General features: G+C 38.0%; 6 protein-coding genes across 8 annotated transcripts; 3 read left to right on the plus strand and 3 right to left on the minus strand.

Annotated features, from left to right (window-relative positions):
- Positions 1 to 1488: 1488 nt before the first annotated feature.
- On the minus strand, positions 1489 to 2464 carry LOC106354529 (30S ribosomal protein S9, chloroplastic). Its single transcript, XM_013794485.3, has 2 exons — positions 2021 to 2464; positions 1489 to 1926 (listed from the first exon to the last, which is right to left on the minus strand). Exons 1-2 carry the CDS (start codon positions 2369 to 2371, stop codon positions 1639 to 1641), a joined length of 639 nt encoding a protein of 212 aa, XP_013649939.1. The 5' UTR covers positions 2372 to 2464; the 3' UTR covers positions 1489 to 1638.
- A 669-nt stretch (positions 2465 to 3133) lies between these two features.
- On the minus strand, positions 3134 to 5494 carry LOC106357316 (E3 ubiquitin-protein ligase RMA1H1). Its single transcript, XM_013796996.3, has 2 exons — positions 3905 to 5494; positions 3134 to 3775 (listed from the first exon to the last, which is right to left on the minus strand). The coding sequence occupies exon 2, from the start codon at positions 3763 to 3765 to the stop codon at positions 3370 to 3372; it is 396 nt and encodes a 131-aa protein (XP_013652450.1). The 5' UTR covers positions 3766 to 3775; positions 3905 to 5494; the 3' UTR covers positions 3134 to 3369.
- A 123-nt stretch (positions 5495 to 5617) lies between these two features.
- Positions 5618 to 6921, plus strand: LOC106354528 (elongation of fatty acids protein 3-like). The gene is made up of 2 exons (XM_013794484.3): positions 5618 to 6292; positions 6379 to 6921. Exons 1-2 carry the CDS (start codon positions 5759 to 5761, stop codon positions 6670 to 6672), a joined length of 828 nt encoding a protein of 275 aa, XP_013649938.1. The 5' UTR covers positions 5618 to 5758; the 3' UTR covers positions 6673 to 6921.
- A 37-nt stretch (positions 6922 to 6958) lies between these two features.
- Positions 6959 to 11302, minus strand: LOC106354527 (protein ACCUMULATION AND REPLICATION OF CHLOROPLASTS 3, chloroplastic). Its single transcript, XM_013794483.3, has 15 exons — positions 10829 to 11302; positions 10651 to 10709; positions 10376 to 10440; positions 9959 to 10093; positions 9773 to 9821; positions 9567 to 9679; positions 9423 to 9494; positions 9188 to 9298; positions 8882 to 9060; positions 8507 to 8817; positions 8086 to 8423; positions 7882 to 7986; positions 7639 to 7776; positions 7314 to 7480; positions 6959 to 7228 (listed from the first exon to the last, which is right to left on the minus strand). Exons 1-15 carry the CDS (start codon positions 11134 to 11136, stop codon positions 7165 to 7167), a joined length of 2214 nt encoding a protein of 737 aa, XP_013649937.1. The 5' UTR covers positions 11137 to 11302; the 3' UTR covers positions 6959 to 7164.
- A 2529-nt stretch (positions 11303 to 13831) lies between these two features.
- Positions 13832 to 16329, plus strand: LOC106354526 (pathogenesis-related protein 5). Of its 3 annotated transcripts, none has more exons than XM_013794480.3 (3): positions 13832 to 14165; positions 14500 to 14892; positions 15515 to 16329. In XM_013794480.3, exons 1-3 carry the CDS (start codon positions 14117 to 14119, stop codon positions 16183 to 16185), a joined length of 1113 nt encoding a protein of 370 aa, XP_013649934.1. In that variant the 5' UTR covers positions 13832 to 14116; the 3' UTR covers positions 16186 to 16329. The 3 variants fall into 3 exon arrangements, with proteins under 3 accessions (XP_013649934.1, XP_048592222.1, XP_013649935.1); XM_013794481.3 differs by lacking the exon at positions 13832 to 14165 and adding an exon at positions 14214 to 14347; XM_048736265.1 differs by having other exon boundaries at positions 14048 to 14892.
- A 611-nt stretch (positions 16330 to 16940) lies between these two features.
- Positions 16941 to 18190, plus strand: LOC106357314 (pathogenesis-related protein 5-like; the record flags this gene model as incomplete). The annotated part of the gene is made up of 1 exon (XM_022689464.2): positions 16941 to 18190. A coding segment is annotated over one exon (813 nt), but the record flags the coding sequence as incomplete, so codon positions are not given.
- Between the last annotated feature and the right edge of the window lie 1864 nt (positions 18191 to 20054).

Consider the following 20054-nt stretch of genomic DNA (forward strand, 5'->3'; position numbering starts at 1 on the left):
AAAATTTTGATGCAAATTATATTTATTTTTATCTAAAAATTAATTGTAAACTACATTGATTTTATAAACAATTTTATTTATCTATAATAATTTAAATATATTTCAATTTAATCTGTGTGAAAAATATCAAAGTAACACATTTTAAAAACGGATGGAGTAGTAATTAGGAACACTCTATTCCAACATATTGGAAAAGTTGTCAAAATTAATTATGGTTGATGCTCGCTTATTCCACTGGCTGAAGAAACTAAAAGTAAACAATTTGTTAAATGCAGATAGATTTATAATTTTATTTTTAGCTTCGTGGGAAGTATGTTTTATAGAGGAAAATTTGTTCACCCTTACCATAAAACAACGAATTAAAAAATAAATAATCATCACTCATTCGTCCACTCATATATTTCCTTTTTTTTTAATCAAATATTTCCTTTTGTTTTTCACATCCACCATTTTCAAGTTAATAATGTAGAGTTATATTATACGTACATAAAGATTTGGTGACCTCGGTTTAATCGAAGGAATGACACTTGGATACCAATATCTTATTGTTGTAATTGTGGCAGCGAAGTGCTACAGTAGGTGATAGCGATATGGCAATGGCACCACTGTTTTTTAACATTCACGTCATTTTTAATACGAATCTTTCAGAAATACATATATTCAGTACGTTACATGCGCACTGATACAATAACTTCACTTGTGCATATAGAGAATCAAAGAAAGAATAGTTGATGTGTCCTTGTGAATCGTGACGATAGTAGTAGATCCAGAAATATGAACATTGATAAAAGTCATGGATTTGATGTGATATGTGTCATGAGCTGACGATGAGTAACGTAATAAAAAATATTATTAAGAAAAATAGACACCTCAAAATCATTAAATTGTTTACAAATTAATTTTCGGTTGACTATATATGCAATCAATAAATTTATAGGACCATACACGTGATTTGTTTTCATTACTGATGTAAACATATATACACACATACCAACTTGCTCTTTCTCTATTGTAAAGTATTTGCATAAAAACAAGTTGTTGTATTAGACTATTGGTTTATGTTGGCTGAACACCCAAGAGTTCAGGTTATGTTTTGTTTTCTGTTTTCCTTCAAGTGATACATTAATAAAACTTTTAATGATAGTGGCAAAAAAAGAAACAAGAAAAATACAGAGGAAGCAGAAAAGAAGGCATGGAAAGAGTCAAAGTGGGTAAGCTCACATATACCTAACATTCCAAATTTGCATCACCATTCTCAGCTAAACCAGCCTACCAATCTCCGGTTCATTTTCTATATGCATCACTGTCTCACTCGTGGCAAACCGTATGATGATGAGGAGACCAAGTCCAAGAGATTGAGAGATAGACCACGAGTGTCAAACATAAGCCACTTATGAAATCTTCCAGCATTACATTTCTAACAGAAAGAACTACATTTGTTTTAAGAAAATCTGTAACAAACAATTGATCACAATCGATAAGTGCATATGAGTCACAATCATAAGCATTCTATTCAATCAACAACACAGAGATTGGTTCATCTACACAAACTTAAAAACATAATTAGAGGCAAAAGGAGTGTACTTAGAAGAGTTGATATCCAACAACAACAAACAATAACAACAACAAAGCGCTCTCTTAACGCTTGGAGAATTGTGGTGCTTTACGCGCCTTCTTGAGCCCGACCTTCTTCCTTTCAACAACTCTCGCGTCTCTAGTGAGCAAACCTTCCTTCTTCAAAGGCGATCTATGGTCAGCACTCACCTTGAGAAGCGCACGAGCAACTCCAAGAGTAATCGCTTGAGCTTGACCAGATAAACCACCTCCATGGGCTTTCACAAACACGTCGTAGCTGTTCTCATAACCCAATGTCACTAACGGCACTTTAACGTACTGAAGCCACAACGGGTTCCCCTGAAGGTACTCCTGCAAAAAAAAGATTGATTCAAAAACATTTCAAGATTCACAAAAAAAAAAAACAAAAGGTCTCTAAGCAAAAAACACATTCAATGTTACTAACCTTGGCGTCGCGATAGTTTATAATAACTTTGCCGGTGCCTTCTTGGAGAACGACACGAGCGATGGCGCACTTGCGCCGTCCCGTGCCTATGATTTTCTGAGCTGCGAAGCCTCCCGGAAGCCGAGATTTCACGTACTTCTTCAGCTCCATCGTGTCATCCTCCTCCGATACCTCCGCGGGAGCAGCTACCGTGGCGGTGATTGAGAGAGAGGCGCGACGAGGTGATTTCGCCGGAAGTGAGAACAAATAGTTCGACCTGGGGAGGGAGAGGGTGGTTGGTCCGTGAGAGACCTGGGAGGAGAAGGAGAGCGAGGAGAGTGAGGAGGCGAGGTTTGAAACCGATAACGCCATTGTCGCTGGAGGAGGAAGAAGGAGAAGATAACGGAGAAGAGTGAAGATGAGATGAGGTTCGGTCTCTCTATCGATTCGTGAGCTCTCCGAGTTATTGTAATAGGCCCATTAAAGACTTAAATGGGCTTTAAAATAGATTCAAGTAAATCTTTGTATATACACATACTGTATTTAACTGTCTTTGATATCAATCATGTGTTCAAGTTTTTTTCTCTTTTTTTCTATGCAGGAGGTGTCTAAGGCTCTTAGCTAAGACCCAACTAATCTCTATAGAAACAGTATCAACCAATAATCCAGTTCAGATTTTTTTTTATGAAATCTAAAACATGGTAATGTGATGTGTGGCCAAACAACAGTAATTTAGTTCATCACATGATTCAAGTTCATAACTGATGGGTAACATCTTGTCCAAAGTCTTTTTTTCACCAATCCACCATCGCTTGGTTTATCGAGTTGGCTCTTTATAACTCATCTGATAATAACAATGACTTATGTGTAATATAGAAACAAGCAATTGTTTTGGGACATAAGGTCTCTAGGCTAAATAGAAGTCCGTTAGTCTAGTAATTTAACTAAAAGTTTATTAATACTTCTATAATAGAAGGTATGAATTTCGAGTTCCAGAAAAAAACAAATTTTAGAAAAAGATTTACAAAAGATAATCATGACACAAAAAAATATAATTGGGAATGGATCTCATAGAATAGTTCGGTAATGCATTCAAATGTGAATATAGAAATGAAAAAGGTCTCTAGGCTCCTGGTATGTAATCAACATTCATGTAGAGATCAATATGTACATATAACACGAGAGAAAGAGCTTATGACAAAGACCGAACAATCAAATATCTCAAGTTACTTCAATATTTATTATATGAGAACATAAGATGTAGAAAAATGGAGCTCAGAAACAAAAGTTGTAACCAATGTGTAGTTTTTTTTTAAAACATTGTCTAAAACAGAACACCGTGACTACTCGGCTTCGTCAAGATACGTACTCTACAACAAGAAGTTCCCGAACCGTGCACCACCTGGAACTGAAGCAAACCCTCCAAAGAAACTAGACTCATGATGATGTATTTGTCGGAGACGAGGACGAGCTGTTTCAAGCCTAGGTGCAGCAGGTGCAGACGGTCGATTTGGGATTGTAGAAGGCTTGGATCTCGGGTCAGAAGATGGCTTCCCGGATCCATACAAAGGAACCAAACTGTCTTCCTTGACCGGAGCTTTACAAACGGGGCAGTGCTTCGACTGGGAATGGAAATGGATCCATTTGTAAAGACAAGGCCAACAAAACAAATGACCACATAATGTCACGATCGGTTCTCTCGCCATTTCGAGACATATGTTGCATCCAAAGTTGTTCGATACGTCTTCCTCGTTGCTCATAGACATATATTGGTTCCTATAACACACGTGATCAACGAAACGAGATTAAAACAATTGAAACCCTCTAATGGTTTGGTATCAAACATGCAGAATTGATCAAAATTCCAGTGAAAATGATTCAAAGTCTCGATTTGTTTTTTTTTACCTAGCGAGACGAGAGACGGAGAGAGAGGCTTTCTGATGTGAGATGGCAAGCGAGAGATAGAGACTCGGCGAATGAAAAACGGAAGAGAGTTATGTATATACTTGGGGAAGCTTCCTCCTGATTTTATTCCATTTTTTAACTTTTAATTCTTTTTAAAAACTACTTTCTAGTACAGAATAATAGGGTGTTTCTGTTATTCGGCCAACAATTTTTTTTGTTTTTTTTTTGTTGTTGTTACAAATATATATTTGTCTCGTTCGGTTTTGTGAAATGAACCTTGCATGGGCCCAACTACCCAGACGTGACCCAAATAAATGGCTGAATTAATTTATAATCACCTACCTAGAGTTAGTGACTAGTAATGCCAACCTGTCTTTGGACTTCGACGCTTGAGTGGCGACATCATGTCATCTTCCCTATGTTTGTGATGATTAGTACTATTAACATTACTGATTTGATTATACGGTCAAACAATTTATTAAATAGCATACCTTAAATCGTGTTAAATGATTAAATGATAACAAGAATATCGAGATTTTTTAACAAATAGAAACTGAGAACTTTGGCCAATAACGAAACACAGATTTTTGAAATCTCTTTTTTTGTTTCACAATATAGATTGTTCTAAGAATCCAATACAATAACAAAATAATTAATTAAATCATCCTTAATTAAAAAGTTCAAAATATGCTTATATCATTGCCTATTCCTTTTCATTAATTAGTTGTTTATAGTTAAATATTTTAATATGCTTGTTTTACAAACTAGTTTATTATTATTTTTTCTCTTCTAACCCTTTTTTTTTTGCTGTAGTTGTCTTTTATATATTTTAAGAAAATTAATTTAGAGAATTCCTTTTCAAACAAGCAAAAACGTCTACATATTCGACAAAAGGGTCTACGTTCGGTGGTAAAACCATAATACATTGTGGGAGTTTTAGATGGTTCCTTAATTATAGATGTTTATGATCTAATATTGCTTTTGAAGTTGTATAGTGCTTTACATTGCTACACGTTTTAAATGTTTCATGGAGTGACCGTGTTTACGGTTCAGAGTAAAAGATCCAAAGTGTTACTATAAATTTATTCCACGAATGTTAATCGTTTATAATAGATCTAGAAGAAGATATTATTAATTTATTTTTCTATTGATACGACGGACGAATCAAATTGACCGTAGCTATACGAAGGTTCGAAATGGAAGATGATCCAACCGATATCATACGTGGATTAAACTATGTGTTTTATATAAAAATATAATTTGATCTGAAATCGAGGATAACAATGCATAATATTCAATATAGATATGACTTCTGGAACAAAGGATTTTAATTGGTTTAAACACTTGTTTCTTTGCATGTAAAAATCAACTATCGTTATCCTGTGTAAAACACTTGTTTCTTTGCATGTAAAAATACTTTAATGTAACTTTCAAATTTACGTAGTTTGGATAACATAAACATTTCACAAATTTCCAAATGAACAATTAGATAGTAAGTCTAAAATATTATAGCCATATGGCACACGATGTATATATTAACCGGAATTTTTGTATAAGAAATATGAAATGTTATATCAAAACATAAATTATTTGATGGAACAATAAAGTAATCTCTTTCAATATGTCGACTTTGACGCTGACGTTTTCAGTGTCGTCCTATAATTTTATTTCTTTCACACACACACATAAAATGAAGAGTATATAAATAGAGAGCCGGTGAGAAAAAAAAAATAACAATCGTCACATAAAAGCAAAGCATCTCTCTCATTTTCCCACCTGATTCGTCAACTGCCTCTTCCTTTGTCTCTATTACATACACAAAGACTGTGATCTCGATCTCTGTATATCCCATCAATGGCGGTTCACACCGTGAAATATTGGCTAACGGAGCATCCTAACATCGTTAACTTCCGTTGGAGTCCAACTCAATCATACGCCTCCACGTGGTTTTTCCTCTTCGCCGCCGTTTCATCATACGTCATCGCCGCCGTCTCTCTCCACATCCTCCTCGCAGTCACCCGACGCCGACGCGGCCTCTCCCTCGGCCCTATCCCCGCTCTGCACAGCTTAGCCATGGCTCTGATCTCCGCCGTCATATTCGTCGGGATCCTCCTCTCCGCCGCGGCGGAGATCAGGGACACGCGCTGGCTGTGGAGGAGAACGCGCACCACGGCGCTACAGTGGTTCCTCTGCTTTCCCGTGGGAACACGCGCTTCGGGACGCGTGTTCTTCTGGTCGTACGCGTTTTACTTATCTCGGTTCCTTCATTTGTTCAGAACCTTCTTCGCGGTGATACGACGTCGTAAGCTCAGCTTCTTCCAGCTCATCAACCAGTCTTCTCTCCTCTGCATCTCCTTCCTCTGGCTTGAGTACTCCCAATCCTTCCAGGTAGGTTACTAACCGGTTCGGTTAACAATTTAAACCGAAATCAATACACACAAAATTTTAAATCGAACCGTCCTTGGTTTTTGCAGGTCGTGGCGATACTGTTAACGACCGTTTCTTACGCCGTCGTGTACGGCTACAGATTCTGGACGGCGATCGGGTTACGTGGCGCGTGTTTTCCGTTGGTCGTTAACTGTCAAGCCGTGTTGTTAGGGTGTTTGACCGTGTGCCACGTGGGCGTATTGTGCATACACCTGGTCAAACGCGGAGGTTGTAACGGTATCGGTGCTTGGCTGTTTAACTCTGTTCTAAACGCCGTTATCTCGTTGCTCTACTTGAAGTTCTACGTCAAGACGCGTTCGTTGAGCCTACGTAAACAATAATATATTTTTTTTGTATTATTAAGAAAAATGAATATATTATATCAACCGGAAAAGAAATCTACTTCAGGAAAAAAAATAAAGACTGGAGATTGAGATTTTTCTTCTGTTGTTGTAATGATAAATAACGTGAATGTATAGTCTATACGTAAAATCCATAATCGGATTCTGATAATGATATTTAACAACTGGAGTAATTAAAGTTACTCTTAAGAGAAAACTATCAATGAATTTAATATTTAGATACTTTAATCTTTTGAAGTTTCAGTCTCTTTCCCCAGGTTGCACGTTTACAAAAAAAAGTCCGGTAGATTTGGTATTGGATTCGTTACTTTTACAACATCTGATCAAAGAAAATTAAGACAACGTGCGGAGTTAAGTCAAAGGAATACCTTTCTATGAGTTTTTGTAATAATAAACCTGAGAAAAAAGGACAAAAGCTGATCTGCACTATACATATTACAACACACTTTTTAAAGGGTGGTTTGGACGAAATCAATCTCCGGCGTCCATTTGTTTCCGGCTAATAAGAACACCGTCGTCCCAAGTTTCAGAGTATCTGAGGGAAAAGGGCATTAACAATTTAATTAAAAACGTGGGATTGTTCTTTTATTTAATAAAGAGTTTTGTAAGGGGTCACTGACCTTGTTCCATCCACGTCTATACAGAGGAAGTGTCCGTCACGCCATCCATCTTTAAATTGTCCAAAGAATATCTCACCTGACTTTGAATAGAACCGTCCTTCCCCGCTCGCTTTTCCTTTCCAGAAATTTGCAAACCACCGGTCACCTTTGTGGAAATAGAACCAGCCCTGCAAGAAAATAACCAAACAAGTTTTGTTTGTCTGATAAGAATCTATAACCCATTTCAGTTGTCTTAGGGACTTGTTGATACTACTAAGCAGTTTGTGCACAAGTTTGGTCTCAATAAGCTAAACCAATTTGAAAAGATCAAAGACTATATAGTTACCTTTCCGTGTATTAAATCTTCTCTCCAAGTGCCTTGGAACACGTCACCATTCTTGAAGTAGAACGTTCCAAGACCAGATCTTTTACCGTTGTGCCACATCCCATCATATATGCTTCCATCTCCAAGTACCAAACGACCCTGGTTTGGAAAATTCCAGCCATTACTTTTGGGATCAATTAAGAAAGCTTGTCTCAAGCATAAGACTAATATACATAGATGAATAAAGCCAACAAGATGGTTTACCTTTCCTTCGGGAAGGCCTCCTTGGCATCTTCCCTTGAACAATCCTCCTCTGTACTGCATCTCTTGAATAGGACTCCATCTTTTTGATGAATCCCGCTCAGCTTCCTAAATGGAGAAGAAATATTCAAAATGACTCTTGATCATGAAAGCAACTCACTACTAAGAGAATGATTTTATATCACAGACTGCTACATTGCTGCTTACCAGCATAGACGCTGCTCGAGCGGATAAGTTCCTTTGCTTTGTAAAGTCAGCATATTTCTCAGATAGCAAGGTAGATGCAGTATCATCACTAGAGCCTTTTCTCGAGCTATTAGAGTTGAAAAATGATTCATCTCTGGAACCAGCCTTTCTAGAGGGTTGACTAGTGACATTGAGACTACTGTTCGAATTCTTTGAAGGTCTCACACCAACAGGAAGGTTGACAATACCCAGGCTAAGCACTGCGGTGTCTCCAGAATCAGCTGGCCGTTTCTGCTCAATCTGATACCCCGGATCCACACTCCAATTAGCAATTGGTTCCCTCTGGATAGCACCATAATCTACAAAAGAGAGGCTCTTATACTCACTTCAATATTCCTATGAATAAACAAGAAATGAAGCATAATTCTTTTAGATATTGTACCTTCTATATTTTCATCTCCAAGAGCCAGGCGACTGTTTCTAGATGGCTCCTCCTCTCTTACTAGGTATTCACTATCACCACTCTCAGAAACTTCCAGGACTTCCTCAGAATCAATTTCAAATCCTTCAACACTCTGATTAGATATTTTCACGGTAGAAGAGTCTGCTGAATCTTCCATTGCAACCGGGGCTTCTCCAAGTCCAATACTTGTTTCTTTCTGGAGTTGTGAACGATACTTCTTGAAGATATTCAAAACAAAAGGCAAAACACCAGAAAAAATGTTGCCTTTGCTGGAAGATTCCTCTTCAGAACTGTGATGAATAAGAGGCTTGCATTAATGCTTATCAGTGGCCCAGTAGAAATAAAATCACATACCTTTGGATAAAAAAAGTTGTGACGAGGACTTTAGGCTCCAGATCAGGTTCATGAACAGTGGATACAATGATGTCTCCAGTGTACTCCATTGTTTGGCGAAAAGTGCGGAGAATTGTTTTCACGTCCTTCTTCTGAAGCGCTACCGAGCTAGCCACGATGCATATAATGGCCTTTAGATCCTGCATAGTAGATAACTGAGATTACTTTATTCACATCTTTAGAAGAGAAATAAATCAAACCGAGAACTTAAGTACTAGTAATAGGAATGAGCATTCTATGAAATGTTCTTTAAGAGATTAGACATACCTTTACACCAGGGCGAAAGAAAGGGCAGTCGTATATAGCTTGTAAAATAGAAGTCTTAAGGTTGTGACCCGCTCCAAAACCAACCTTTGCCTCTTTGTAGCTTTCTAGAATCTGAATATAAGAGAGTTGAAAGGTTAAATACAAGTTCAAAATAAATTACTATCCTACGAGATGTAAATTTACTCTCTGCATTGAGTTAAACCACTGAAATTGCTTTTTTTTTAAAGAAACTTACCGTTGTGACTTCTGAGCCTTCAAGTTCTTTAAGATCTTTATGCATCACGTCGATAAAGTTTCCATGCATCCCCTGTATAAAACCATATATGAAAAAATGACAATCATTTTTGAGTATACTTATGAGAGGCAAAATTGTGCTTACGCTTATCAGAGCAGATGCTGCATTTACTGCCTTCGAGACAGCATTGTTTGCATTTCTTAGCGCCTCGTCCAAAGTCACCAAATCCTTCTGTAGTAAAATCTCAATGTCGATATCTAGAAAGCCAAAGTTAAAGTCAGTTCATGGCCAGCAGGACAAGCAGAACAAAAGGTAGTCAAGGCAATTTATCATACTGCTAAGAGAAGTACCTATACAAAAATTTGTGTGTTGCTGCAGTTTTTTAGCCAGTTCGTTAACCTGTACACATCCTGGTAAATTAGAAAAAAAAAAGAGACTCCAACTAGAGATAGTAAATGCAGTTGGACTTGTTTGAAGGACTGCTTTTAGCTTGTTTTATGAATATGAGATAGTAGCAAAGCAACAACGAAGCCTACCTCTTCAAGACGCCTTCGACCTTCAAAGCTGAAAGGTCTTAATAGCACAGCAACAGCTAAACTACCCCCAGATCTTACTGCACTAAGAATATTAATAGCTTCAACCAGGTCAGAACCATATCCGGCACTAGCCACCTGGTCAGGATAAAGAGTTTAAGCAGAATCAGATGCACAAGCAGTACACTACTATTCCAAGAAGAAAAAATTGAAAACCAGTAGCATCTAAGTAAGAGCCTATGCAAAATTTAGGAAGCATGGTTGTTGAGTTACCAATTGCAAACTCTGTATCTTGTTTTAGTTATATTATAAAAAAAACTAAGAATCCAATGTGGCAGGCATGGAGATGCAAAAGGCACTGAGATAATAGTATTAGCATAAAACAGAAGAGAAACAATGGTAGGCAAGAGAAGTACAAACAAGGATGAAGGCCTTTGGAGGTGACTGTATAAGCTCAATTGGATTCATGCTCTTGAAACCATTATCTGCAAACATAAAAGAGAGAGAGAGAGAGAGGTAACAGGATAAGAGAAAGACCGCATATCCCTGTTATCTTCTTGAACAACTAGCTTATATACGGTAAGACAGACATAACTATCAAACTGAAATCCACTGTCTCAAACTTTTGAATTGACTATAAAATATTTAAAGTATCCAAATAGCAAAACTCAAATAAAAATATAAAAGTAATGGACCTTGGTGATGGAGCCTCTGCTGCAAGACTGGATCTCCAGAGCTGTCTCTGCTAATACTCCTGGAAAAAGGAGACAATTTTACAGTTTAATATGGTGAATTTAATGATGAATATACATAACATATATAGCCATTAAGGAAGCTGCAAGCTTTATGAGGGCAGGAATCGAAGATTATAACCAGAAGCGGAGAGGAAGAGAAGGAAAAGGAGAATCCAAGCAAGAGTCCATGATAGACTCCTTGCGACTACCGATGACAAGGACCTCAATGAACTCAGCTCCGTGTTCCGCAGAAGCCGAATCTCTCGCCAAGCACATCACGCAGCAAATCCTTCGACGCGCCTTTCGAGCGGTGCAATTCAATCGCGTTGTAGCAGCAGCAGCGGATGAAAATGAAAGGGCGGAAGAAGGAAGGAGAGGTAGAGGATGAGCGAACAATGGTGCTCGGAGGAGAGTGGAGAAGACGGGAAGCTTCACTGAAATCGTCATTGCTCCTATGGAATCACTTTTGGAATGTAACCGAATTTAGGTCACATAGATTGATTGATTCGGACAAAGGAGGAGAAGATCAGAGACAGGAGCATGTCTGAGAAGTTGCCCCGACACAACAATTATTATTCCGAGGGAGAGACAAATAAATATCCGCCGGAAGGAACTGTGAGTTGGTTAATTGTGTGTGATCTGTGACTAATATCCAAAATGCCCAGGCCTCAACGGTAGTAAGCCCATTAAAAATTATTAAGCCCATTAAGTAGGGACAGTGAGAGGCTGAAGAATGAACGCCAGGCAAGAAAACTGAAGGTTGTAAAAAGGGCTGGGAAGACCTTCGTGACCAACAAATAGAGAAAACCTAAACTTTTGTTGCAGGCAAACAATTTGGAGATTTATAATGAAAGAATTTGAGTCTCCCCTTCAAATGATCAAGGAGAGGCAGAAGAAGAATGACAATGAGATCGATCGATAATGTAGTTGGACTTGTTTTGTAGATATAAATTTCATTTGATGGATTGTTTTTGACTTATATTAGATTTATGAATATGAGATAATTAAGTAGCTCATAAAGAAAAAAACTACCCCCAGATCTTACTGCACTAAGAATGTTAATAGGCTTCAACGCGGTCCGAACCATACCAGCACTAGCCACCTGGTGAGGAGAAGAGTATAAGCAGAATCAGATGCACGATCAGTAGTGTTAAAAACTGAAAACTATTAGCATTTCAGCAAGAGCCTATGCAAAACTTAGGAAGCATGGTTGTTAATTACCAATTCTACATACGGTTCCATTTTCATCGTCTCTATCCCACGTCTCCGTAGAAGCCGAATCTTAACTTTAAGAAACGGTTTCTTAACTTTTTAGTTGAAAATTAAGAAATAGTTTCTTATATTTCCCTAAGAACCCTTCCCTAAGAAACCATGGATAATGATGCTTTTAGGAAACCCATCTCTTTTAGTTGACTCAGTAATGTTTTCTCCCACACAAAGTTGTTTTAAATTAATGACTGTCTAAGTCAGCCTCCTCAACCCATTAAGATTCAAGACCAGTCTCCATTTTTTTTCCATTTCCAACCAGAACAGAAGATTAATCGTTTTGTCACGGCAGGTACAAGTTAAGCCAATAACTCTTTGATCACACACAATAGTTTAATTCATGGACTATATTCTATTTTCACGTCAGTCTACTAAACCCATTCCCTGATTAGATACCTTGATGGAATTTGCCCACCGTGAATTATGGGTCTTTGTTGGAGAAGAAGTCTTTGATTTGATTCCACTCTAGAAAAGCATGTTCTTTCTGCATTATTGTTATTCATGAATCCGCCAAGTAACAATATTGGACCTACAATAGTACTCTCAGTCGTCGAATTGTTTCTCCTCCATCGTACTTAGATTTGCCAGTTTCAAAATACGTAGCAATATTTGTGTCCATACAACTTGAACTAAGCCGATAATTCGGTCCTTGTGCTGAACCAAATGATATCTTTATTTCACACATCCAAATAATAAATGTTGGATTGTCCATTTCGAATAACATATCCGACATAACGAATACTTGTAGTGATTACTATCAAAAGTCCTAACCATTTGTCACATCCTAGATTCCACGGTTTGCCTAAACGGCATGGAGGATATTTTCATTAGAAATGAGCTCGCTACATGCTTTCTAAATGCGACATATAATCCATGGAAGCGGTCGCAAATAAATTGGTTTGAGAATGCAGTCACAGATTCTCATATGGATATCATATAGGATAAAGTGTGAAACCTTCAAATACAATAATTTTTTTCTATAACAAACGAGAAGTTGACCTTATAATATAATTTTTAGATCACCTAGTAAAGGTGTAAAAGGCCGCATATTCAGTTCTTGTTGGGAGAACTTTACTCTCCTAAAAAAAGTTAATTTAACATGGTTTATACCTCACCGCAGGTAAATGTAACCCAAAACTTTCTAGTCATTCGTAAACAAAAACAGAAAAAAGTCTATAAACTGATACTCAATTAATTCTTATCCTGCATGGGTGTTAGATGACGTAACATCTCATGAACCCTAAAGTTCCCGTGTGCATCAGCCACATGGCTGAGTCAAAACTGAATCAACGTTAGTATTTTCTTGAGTATCTCTATTTTGATAGTAAACTAACGCAAGAAAAACCATGTAGGCAACTAAAATTTACAGAAACCAACGTAGATGCATGTAGAAACAAACCAAATGTCATTAACCCTTGTTGATGTCAAAGGATGTTCTATGTAACTTCTGATTCAGTCGGTAAAGGAAGTATCTATCGGAACAAAACTTTTTGTTGGTGAAGGAAGAAGCACATAACTCTGTTTAGACTATAGTCTTTTTACATTTACTTTTTAATGGATAGGCCTTAACCAATGTAGCAAGTTCAAGGAAACTCATGGTCACGGCAAGTTTTAAGTAAGGCAACTAATCTTTCCTTCCACAAAAAGTTCCAAATTTCTCTATGTCTTTATGTCTAGTTAGCCAGTCTTCTCTTCTCAAACCATTCTATTAGTCTCCCTTGATGGAGTCCCCCCCATGAATTATAGGTCTTTGCTGGAGAAGAAGTCTTTCACCATAATTGGTGGTATTAATGAATCCGCCGACCAATAAAGACCTGCAATACTTTCTTTCATTCGTCAAATTGTTTTTTTTTTCGTATAGACTTATGTGACATATGGTAAGTTACCAAATTCTTTTTTTTAGTTACCAAATTCTTGGTTTTATCTACCGTTTTTACTTAGATTTCTCATTCTCAAATTTTCTTTTTTTCTAAACAAATACATACGAATTGAAGTAAATCCGAGAGCCCTGTCATTTTCAAATTATCTATTTCGAACCAAATACACACAGTAATCCTTGTTTTCAAACAAGTTGAAGTAAGCTGAGAACCTCCAGCTACTTGAAAGGTCCAGATTAATATATACTTTTATTTCACACTTCCACATAATCCGATCAGAAAGCATGGCAAATCTCTCCAGTCTTCACATTATCTTCTTCATCTTCATCACAAGTAACTACAATACACTCCTCTGTCTTATCTTTCTCATTTCATTATTAGATTCTACATCATCTTATCTCCTCTGTTTCTTTTTTTTTTTTTTTTTGAACAACCTTATCTCCTCTGTTTCTAAAAGAGGACAACTCCATGTCAGCTTTCTTTTGATGATTTTTTCGTCTTCTATAATAAGTACAGTATGTTTCAATTCTTTGCACAGTAAATATGATATTTAGTCGTTGCACAACATATAGTTCTCATAAATTTTTTTTGTCGGCAAATTGTTCTCATAATTTTTTTTTTTTTGGTATGAATTCTCATAATTATTATTCTTTCATTTTTTCGGCAGGCGGAGTTGCTGCTTTCGCCACCGAAGACAGTTGTCCATCCACCGCCTGGCAAGGAACTCTCACAAGAAAAGACGATAACAATCTCGGCGCCGGGGGATTTCAGTTGAATCGAGGCGCTTCCGTTCAACTCACCGCTTCTTCCGAATGGTCAGGCCACGTCTGGGCTCGTACGGGCTGTAAATTCGACTCATCGGGCCACGGCAGCTGCGTCACCGGAGACTGCGGCGTGGTTCGAACATGTTCTGGCAGCGGCGGAGATAGTTCAGTTGCAATGGCAGAATTCACTCATGGAGAAAAGGATTCCTACGAGCTCGTTGACGGTACCAATGTCAAGGTGGGAGTAAAGCCCCAAGGAGATAATAATTATTTGATCACTTTCTGCCCCGCCACAGGTTCTTTTCATCGGATTTTAATTTTGATTTATGACATACCGTTCAGATTCATAAATGTTTGGGAATTCTATTTAGAATTTGAAATTGTTTGGTTGTCATTGGGGTGTTATTCAATCGATTTAAAATCAAATTGTCAAGTTTTGTAATCAACTAATTTTTTTTAAAAAAAATTAACACCAAATTTAAAAAATTTAAAATAGTTTTAGTTGGTAAAGTCTAATTTTTTGCAGTATACATTAAAATTTGATTTTGATCATTTTATTCATGTTCATGATAACTCCACAACAATTGACTTTAAAATAGAATTTATATTCATCATTCAAATTACATGAATTCTGTCTAGATTTAAACTCTATTAAAATACATAATTGAATAACACCTCTAAGGTTTTTGGTTACAATATACCAAAAAAATATCATTAATTTTATAAAAAAGATTTAGGTTTTATTGTTTTAACTAATAAACTCTACCAACACATTTTAAATTGACTTCAAAAATCATAAAATGCATAACTTTATTGTATATCAATAAGAAATTCAGCAAAACTAGATTTCAAATCTCCTAGACTCCTAGTTCTTTTAATTCATTTTGATAATTTTGGTTTGTGTAACGAAAAATGCAGGCCGCATTGCTGGTTCCTCAACCGAATTCACTTTACAAAACAATTGCCCTTACACAGTCTGGCCGGGAATTTTCTCCGGCAACGGAAACGACATCCTCGCCGACGGTGGTTTTCAATTAAATCCAGGCGCTTCCGTACAGCTCACCGCTCCTTCTGGATGGGCAGGCCGTATTTGGGCTCGTACCGGCTGCAACTTCAGCTCATCCGGCCAAGGCAAATGCGCCACCGGAGATTGTGGTGGCGTTCTTAAATGTGCTGGCGGCGGGGTTCCTCCAGTCACATTGGCCGAATTCACCATCGGAGTCACTGATTTCTACGACGTGAGTCTCGTCGACGGCTACAATGTCAAGATTGGGATAAAACCACAAGGAGGTACTGGAGACTGCAAATACGCAGGCTGCGTCTCCGACCTCAACGCCATTTGTCCTAACGAGCTTCGTGTCATGGATCCACAGAACAACGTGGTGGCGTGCAAAAGCGCCTGCGATGCGTTTAGCACGCCGGAATATTGCTGCACGGGAGCTTTCGATAAGCCGGAAACTTGTCCTCCGACGGATTACTCGAGGATCTTCAAGAAAGCTTGTCCTAACGCTTACAGCTACGCCTATGACGACGCAACAAGCACCTTCACTTGTTCCCGGTCTAACTACTTGATCACTTTCTGCCCTTAAAAATCCGGAGCTCTGGTTTAGACTCGGGTCGAGTTTGACTCCTTTATTATGTTTATTTTGGTTTCTTGCTATGTAAGGAAGATGAAATTAAAGAACATGCTTATAACTCAAATAAATGCAGGAGATAAAGAGAATAACTACATATACAGATTTCTTCTTTTCTCCTAAAAGGCTAAAAGTGTTCATTGAGTTTAAAAAAAAATAACTACAATAGGTTATTAACTATTATTGTTGTCAAAAGGTATAGCATATGATTCAGTCGGTAATAGAACTCATCTTTTCAGGTAGCATCTCCATCTTGGTTTCTTTGCATGCGTTTTTCTTGTTCATATGTCACCTTATCTGATTAGGTGCAACCGTGCAAGTGAGGTCAGGTTAGTTCTGATAGAACCAATTGATACTTGTACATGTAATGAATCATAACCGTGTCATCATCTATCATGTTTTCTCATGAGATGCGTTCAACTTATTAATAACATATGCCAAAGAAGATGGGCTGACAGCCGTATTTATATATTCTTTGATTCATAAAGAGATAAAGAAGATTGAATACTCTAATCTAACGTGTGTATATCATCAGATCTAGTAAACTTACTGAGTATATCATAATAGTACAACCCTGCAAGAATACTAAATCTTCTAATGAACAGCATTTCAGTATATAGCGTATATCCTTAGACAGTGTCAGTAACCGTATATCCTTGACAGTGTCCACATCACACGAACAAACAAAGAAAATCGATTAAAAATGGCGGGTACTCACATTCTCTTCCTTCTGTTCATCACAAGCAGTAACGACAAAAACAACTGTTTTCTATTATCGTTTCTTTCTCTGTTTCACTTTCACTTATGTCTTAATCTTCCTCCTTTGGCTATTACAATCTGAATCATCTACTTTTGCTAGCTGCATTGCCGTTACCGCCACCGTCTTCGTCTTGGAGAACAGCTGCCCAGGAACTCTCTCCATCAACAGCACCACCCTCGGCGACAGCTGGGTTCCCCTGACTCCTGGCGCTTCCGTACAGCTCATTGCTCCTCCGGGATGGTCAGGACGCTTCTGGGCTCGCACCGGCTGCAGCTTCGACGCCTCCGGTCGCAGTAGCTGCGGCGGCGTTTTAAACTGTAACCGCGGGGGATTTCCTCCGGCCACTCTAGCCGAGTTCACCGTCGGATCAGGCGTTTCAGACATGGATTTTTACGGCGTTAGCCTCGTCGACGGTTTCAACGTCAAGATGGGGATCGATCCCCTGGGAGGAACCGGAGATTGCCACTACGCAGGCTGCCTCGCCGACGTCAACGAGATTTGCCCTGGAGATCTTCGGATCATGGATCCGAACATCGATGGAGTTGTTGTGGCGTGCATGAGCGCGTGCGCTGCGTTTGATTCGCCGGAGTTTTGCTGCACCGGTGCTCACGCGACGCCGCAGACTTGTGATCCGAGTCGGTACTCGACGGTGTTCAAGAACGCTTGCCCTAGCGCTTACAGCTACGCTTATGATGATACGACAAGCATCTTCACTTGTTCCCGATCTAACTACTTGATTACTTTCTGCCCCACCCGCTCTTAAAAACCTGAGCTCCGGTTTAAATTCGGGTCGGGTTTCTCCCTCATGTGTTCTTTTGCTTGTGATATAAGGAAGGACTAGTGTTGGCCCCATGCTACGCATGGGAATATTGTTTTATTTCAAAGAAAACCAAACTTCAATTATATATAACTAAAATTACATATAATAGGTGAGATACTGAAGGACACTGTTGAGGCAGCAGCCTAGCAGGTGCTGCAGAGATTCCGTAACCCCTAAGGACGGATCGTTACTATGCTTCTGATTGAGTAGCATCGGGAAGGATAAACGTGTTTGACTGTGCATAACTTTTATTTATCCAGAAAAACAAATTCTATGTTACTGTGATTGTCTAAGGCAGTATAAACTAAAAAGCGAGATAAAGTAGACATCCAAACTTTTTTTTGGGTTTAAATGTTAAATCAGACATCCAAGCTTTTAAATCTCGAAACACTTAATTACTTGAGAGTTGAGAGTCAGCTATGTATGCTGAAACCTATAAAATAAGACATCAAGATCACAAAACCCTACATTTTAAGGCATATAAAAGGTCTGTGGTGTACCATAAAGCATTAGAATGTTCACATGAGATATTCATATCCCCGAGTCAAAAGAATGCAAATTAGAGAATAGCTAATATTAAATTCTCGAGTTTCCAATTGTAAATAAACTCCAGGTAAATTCATGATTGCACTGTGTAACTCACTAACTCTTACTCTTAGCCTATGAAAGTAATTAGTAAATAATAATAAGATCATCACGAGCATATTCCAAGTAGTATAAGCGACATAAGATTGTGTAAACAATAAACGCAGCAGCCATGTGACCTGAGATAAAGGAACGTAGACGACAACGGGATCACCAAGTTCCTTAAATGGAACATGCTTAATATTATTTTTATCAGCGTCATTTCTGCTGACCAAAAATCAGTCGGTACGTTGAGTTTGCTTCCTCCGGTCTTCTACTATCAGGAAGAATTGTTCATGTCTAGATGAAAGCATCACTGTTTAAAGTGGATTTCTAACTTTATATCTAAAAAACTCTCCGGAATCTAACCTTCTAATAAGCTTTGTCATAAGGTCTGTCACTTCTTCCAAGGCTTTTATTTGCTTCTGCAAAGACCAGACCACAGTCACATCACATCATTTACGTAAAGTGATTATTATATAATTATTAATATTCTATTTACTCATGCAACTGCTCCTGGATGTCAGGGATAACACACGATTAGCTTGAAGCTGAAAGAAAAAAATTGCTTAGAAGATTCTTAGTAGCACGATCTCCACTCTGCAACTGATTTATAAGCCTAGGTTGATTAGTAGGTTAATCATTTTATACCTTATGGATATATATAATATATACTATCAGATATACCTGCTCAAAAAACCTTTACTTCCTTTGAGCATTGATCTAGCTACAGTGGGTTCCACATTCTAATTATGGGGAACAAATTGAGATTATTTTCATCTACAATTTTGATAGAATAAGCAAACCATGTTTGGCACTGCCTCAATCATCTTGTTCAGTGACAAAAAAAAAGCAAAACATGTTTCGGAAAGGAAGCGAAAACCTTCGGTTCTCAAAAATGAGATGTGACTTTAGCCTTGCCTCAATCATATTCCACTTTTGTAGAACCTCAAAAATGAGATGTGGCTTTAGCCTTGCCTCAATCATCTTCCACTTTTGTAGAACCCCGCGAGCACCCTGAAAATCTTTACTAAGAGAATGTTAGAAGAGGTAAGAGTGAGTAGTGAAGAAACTTTTGTACTGATAAGAGTAATGGAAACAAATAAAATCTCGCACAACATCATGAGGGACGCCACATATTGAGACTGTGTGCCACTTGTCATGTCTTTTGGCTTGCTTTTGATATCACAGTTGATACCTGTTAATTTTACAAACCATAAGAGAGACAACAATAGTCTGTATTCGGTTAATTAAAGATCTGAACTACACAACGACCACATAAGTTTTATAAGGAGAGAGATTTACAATAAGATTTGCATGGACATAAACGATTCCAATTACAGCTTCTCACCTTTTATGAAAATCCTTTTGTACCATGTTTACGTTTGCTTTCTTCCATCCCCCCCCCCTTTCTTTCTCCTTTTCCTACCCTGCAGACTCTTTGAACTGGTCAAATCTCCAGCAACTCGGATTCACCATATCCACTCTTTCTGAAACGTTCTTAGCCCTAAACAGGTTTCGATGAAGCAATTTGGTGCTGCTGCTAAGCCAACGAAATTGTACAGAAGAGTAAGATAGTATAACTTGAGGATTTTTGGGTTGCTGAGATACGTTTACTCA

The sequence above is a fragment of the Brassica napus genome, chromosome A7 (assembly GCF_020379485.1).
Source record: "Brassica napus cultivar Da-Ae chromosome A7, Da-Ae, whole genome shotgun sequence".
Taxonomy (NCBI): Eukaryota; Viridiplantae; Streptophyta; class Magnoliopsida; order Brassicales; family Brassicaceae; genus Brassica; species Brassica napus.